The sequence below is a fragment of the Strix uralensis genome, chromosome 2 (assembly GCF_047716275.1).
Source record: "Strix uralensis isolate ZFMK-TIS-50842 chromosome 2, bStrUra1, whole genome shotgun sequence".
Classification (NCBI taxonomy): domain Eukaryota; kingdom Metazoa; phylum Chordata; class Aves; order Strigiformes; family Strigidae; genus Strix; species Strix uralensis.
The window spans coordinates 1,986,736-1,991,171 of NC_133973.1; the positions used below are offsets into that span (position 1 = coordinate 1,986,736).

Here is a 4,436-nt window from a genome sequence, read left to right on the forward strand (position 1 = left end):
AATCTCCTGCATCTGATTGCCTAGAAGACAATTCTTAGCTTCAGTGCAATGTAAAAGTCTCTTCTCTGGTGATCAAAGTGATGCAGGGACTATTGCTGCAAGTCTTTTTGTTTATGAGAGACTGTCCCTCAGGTCAGTTACGGTGTGGATTTGTGTGCCAGTTTATTCCTTCCCTGGCGAAGCCGGGAGAAGGGAACACAGAACCAAACTCTTAAAACTTAACTTGAAACACTGCTGCCCAGTAAATTGATACCGGGTTTGCATGCAGATTGCATGCAAGTTGCTACCAGCTTATTTTATTTCTTAAAAAGTAGACCCAAAGATGTATATTTGCTGACTCTTTCTTTTGTTGGCAGAGTTGACTTTGCTTTATCTTACAGGGCTGTAAATACCATTAAAAATCTTTTACTTATTGCAGTTCAAGATTTGTTTCCATGTACTTTGTCTTATCACTTAGTGGCAAGATGCCTTCTGCCTCTAGTCAACACCTTTGTGGGTTTTGTGAAAGCTAGTTCAAAAGCTTCAAAGGCTCGGTGCAAAAGAGAAGAGAGATAAAAATCTTTAAAAATCAGGAAATATAGAAGGAAGGTTTCTAACAGTCATTTGACATAGTCACATTACACATCCTGGATGCTTTATGATACTGATTTATTATATTTATGACAAGCAGTATTATATTAAGCTAAACATTTAACAAGAGAGACAACAGAATATGAGATACTGCAACACAGCCAGGATATCTCCGTGCTGTTGGAAGTTTAATACTTTTTTTAACTGTGCACTTTAAAACATTGTTTTAAGAAAACATTTTTATCAATCATTGGCATTTAGAAGAACATGAAAAGATTTAATAAAACAGATGTAGTCAGCTTTATAAAAGTCCAGTACCAGTTTTCTGATGAGCTGCTTAACTCCTTGCCCCACATTTGTTCAGACTGTAAGTCTAAGAGGTACTAGAGCTGTTAGAAATATGGAGCTTTCTCTGTTTCCCCACCCCATTTGCTGTCAGACTTGACACCAGTTGGGCAAGTGATATCTTCCCCACAGCATATTAAATGCAAGACCTGTGCATTTCCCAAAGATTGCGGGATAGGAGTGAGCCAACTTCATAGAGCTGTTTTATTTACCGAGTTCAACTCTGTAAATAAAAACATTGGTCCTTTTGAATTCCTTTTCTGTGAGCATCCCTGCACCCAAGTTTTCTCAGCATTCTCCATGATTCTCCATGAGAATGTTTCTGAAATTCTGGGTAATTTTGCTTTTCAGGCACATTTGCATTTGACTTCGACTCCACTGGGAAAAAGTGCTGATCTTGGACCAGCCAGGATCGGGGCGACGTGCAGAAGACAGACAAACTCACTCCAGTTTGTTGAAGGGGGGCATTGCCAAGAGCAAATGCTGCTGCACTGTGTGCCAGCTCCCAATTTATTACCACCTGTTTACACAGGTTCGTTTTTAACTTTTACATCCTACTGACCTTCAGGTTTTGCCTGTTTATTGCTCACACGCTCACCACACTCTGCAGGTGGTGTTTTTGACTGCTGCTTTTCACACAACACGGTGTTACATAACGCTGCCTCAGTTACCCACAATCATTCTTCTTACCTCAAGGTCAGTTCACATTTTGCTAACCACCAATTCTTAATTCCCTCAAAAAAGTAGCCCTACTGCATGTGTCTTTACATAGACTGGTTGCAGCTAAACAAAGCAGACCTGGGCTTTGAATGGCACACAATGTCATTCCATTATACAACCACCCAAGCAGTGAGAAATTGTGTCAGATCCTCAAAAAAGTCTTAAAAAACATGAGTGGTTTTTTGTTGGTTCGTTGTTTTTTTTTTTTCCTTTAAGCAAAAGGTTAAATGCAGGATTTCTTTTGCTTGTCTTCTGGTTTCTCTGCCTTCAAGTTATCTTTCTTCTAAAATCACAGGGGCTAGAAACTTGCTTTAATTATCATGATTAAAACTGGGATTTAATGCCATAATAAGAAGCTGAGACATCAAGGAAAATGCACAAGACTCAAGTTATGAGAACTGGTAACACAAAGTCATTAAAATGTTGGCTTTCTAAATTCAGAAAACCTCCAAAAGACCAGAATTGATCAGGTTGGTTTGAGGACTGTGCCATGTTTGTGGGTAAGCGAGGAACCAAAGAGAAGAAACACTTCTGTTGCGTTGTTTTTCTTATTCTGCGCAGAATAAAAACCTATATACATTTAAGTTCAAAGCTTGCCTTGAAGCGGCTTTGACTGAATCATGTGATTCTTTTCTGTAGTTTGTAGCACTTGTACTGGGATTCCACTGCAAGCGTTTGTGGATATTTCTCGGTACGATGGTTTCAGATTTGCACCGTGCAGTGACACAGCGATCATTGTGAACGGTAATGCTGTGGTTAAGGTTTCCTATTCCATCTATCTGCGTTTAAAGGGAAGCAGGGTTCCTCCCACCTGAAGCGCCGGTGCGTTACACTTGCACCTCTGCTGCTCGTTTCAGTTTTTCAGCTTCTCTCGCTTTATCCTTTTCCTGCCATCTTTGGAGAGAGATGTTCCTTCCTCTGCAGTCCTGGCTCCCAGTCAGAGGGACAGAGAGCGCTTCCTCTTCCTAGCCGCATACTCCCCCGCCACAAAATTGGATACGGAGTGGCTCAGGCGAGTGTCCAGAGTATCAGAGTTGTTGCTGCTGCTGCTGCTGATTTTCACCCGTGGCCACAGGCACCGGAGCATGGCTCTGCGGATGTAGTTGTCAAAGCAATAGTAAATGAAAGGGTTGGCACAACTATTGGCAAAAGCAAAAGGGCTGCTCACCTTCATGCCCAGCTGGGCAACCATGTTGGGAAAACAGTCGGGCTGCTTCAGGAGTCCCAAAAGGACGGCCATAAGCTTGAAAAGATTGAAGGGAACCCAGGAGATAACAAAAGCCACCACTACAATGAAGACGATCTTGATGGATTTTCTCAGTTTCTTATCGTGTTTCCCAGCTCTCTGATAATGCACACAGAGTCTCCTGGTGATGGAGCAGTAAAAGGTTAAGATACTCAACAGCGGGAAGAAGAAGGCCAGGATTAAAAGCATCAGCGACGTGATCTGTTTGGCTTCTGTCATGGCTTTGTCTGTGCAGTAAGTCTTTCCATATTGCTTCTTCAGTTCTCTGGACAAAAGGGTTGGCATCCCTAAGCAGCAGGATAATAACCAGACACAGATGCAGAGTCCACTGGAATAGGACCTTGTTCTGACCCGTCTAGCGATAGAGGGATACATGATAGCGAGGTACCGGTCAGCACTCATACAAGTGAGGAGGAGGATGCTGCAGTACATGTTGACTGAGATGACGTAGGAACTAGCTTTACAGAGGAAGGATCCTACCCTCCAGCTCCCATCCGACACCTCCATGTCCACCCAGAACGGCAGCGTGATGAGGAAGATGAAGTCAGATGCAGCGAGGTTGATGATAAAGACGTCGATCAGCCTCTGGACCCCTCGCTTGAATACCAAGGCTACTATCAGGATGGAGTTGCCGACGATGCCCACCAGGAACACTGCGGTGTACAGGACAGGGAGGAAAGTAGCCATATGTTGCAGATGTTGATACTGGCAGTTGTCATCGTAGTAGTACTCATAGTTGAAAGTGACTGTAGTCACAGGAGAAAGCTCGGTGAGTTCCATTTCTGGCCAAGCTGTCCTCATCCCCGCTCTGAGGAGGGCTCTGAGCTCCCCCTACCCTTCCCCTCCAGCTCTTCTTTAAAGACACGTTAGCGAGTGAGGAGGGAGGAGTGGGGGGAGGGAGGAGGAAAAAGTGGTTTGGGGGGGGTAATCTGTATACTTTTAGCCAATCACATAGGCAACGAACAAGTGACGAGAGTCTCTGATTAGTCAAAACCCTGTCTTCAGAATAAACACTTGCTTTTTTTTAAATCAGGTTTAGTTTTACTGATTTTATCTTCATTTTGCATTTGCCTGTATAAGCAAACCAAGTTTAGGTTTTGCTTTATTTTGGGGGGAGGGAAGGTAGTTTTCAAGATTCTGAACTTTTTTAGGACAGGATATTGCTAGTTTGCAGAGGTTTGAGATTGTACCAGCTCAGAAAAAGTCTGAGAATGGTGAATTCGGGTGCCACATTCTTTATCTTTACTCAAAACGTTTTGTATAAATTGCTTTTCGGGGCAAGTTCAACTTTTCTGAGGCTTGGAAGTTTTTACTTTCTTTGTCCGTTTATGATTGTTGTTTTCCATTGAGAGTAATTCTCTCATACAAAAATATTTCGGGAAAAACATTTAAAACTCCCATCTCCATTCTGCCCTGCAGTCAGTTGTTCTGTATCAGTCCCAGGCTCTCCACTGCTCTGCCAGTGCCCCCCGCTCCTGCCCTGCAGCCCCTCCACTTCCCCTAGCCCTGGGCTCCCCACACCCAGCTGTATGAAGGTATTAGAAACTTAGAGGGC

The 4,436-nt window shown here is 43.3% G+C and overlaps 1 protein-coding gene across 2 annotated transcripts; it reads right to left on the reverse strand.

The window, feature by feature from the left end:
• Nucleotides 1-1,365: 1,365 nt before the first annotated feature.
• GPR15 (G protein-coupled receptor 15) lies at nucleotides 1,366-3,707 on the reverse strand. 2 transcript variants are annotated; one of them, XM_074860827.1, is made up of 2 exons: nucleotides 2,804-3,707; nucleotides 1,366-2,726 (listed from the first exon to the last, which is right to left on the reverse strand). In XM_074860827.1, the coding sequence occupies exons 1-2, from the start codon at nucleotides 3,680-3,682 to the stop codon at nucleotides 2,664-2,666; spliced, it is 942 nt and encodes a 313-aa protein (XP_074716928.1). In that variant the 5' UTR covers nucleotides 3,683-3,707; the 3' UTR covers nucleotides 1,366-2,663. The 2 variants fall into 2 exon arrangements, with proteins under 2 accessions (XP_074716928.1, XP_074716927.1); XM_074860826.1 differs by having other exon boundaries at nucleotides 1,366-3,707.
• Between the last annotated feature and the right edge of the window lie 729 nt (nucleotides 3,708-4,436).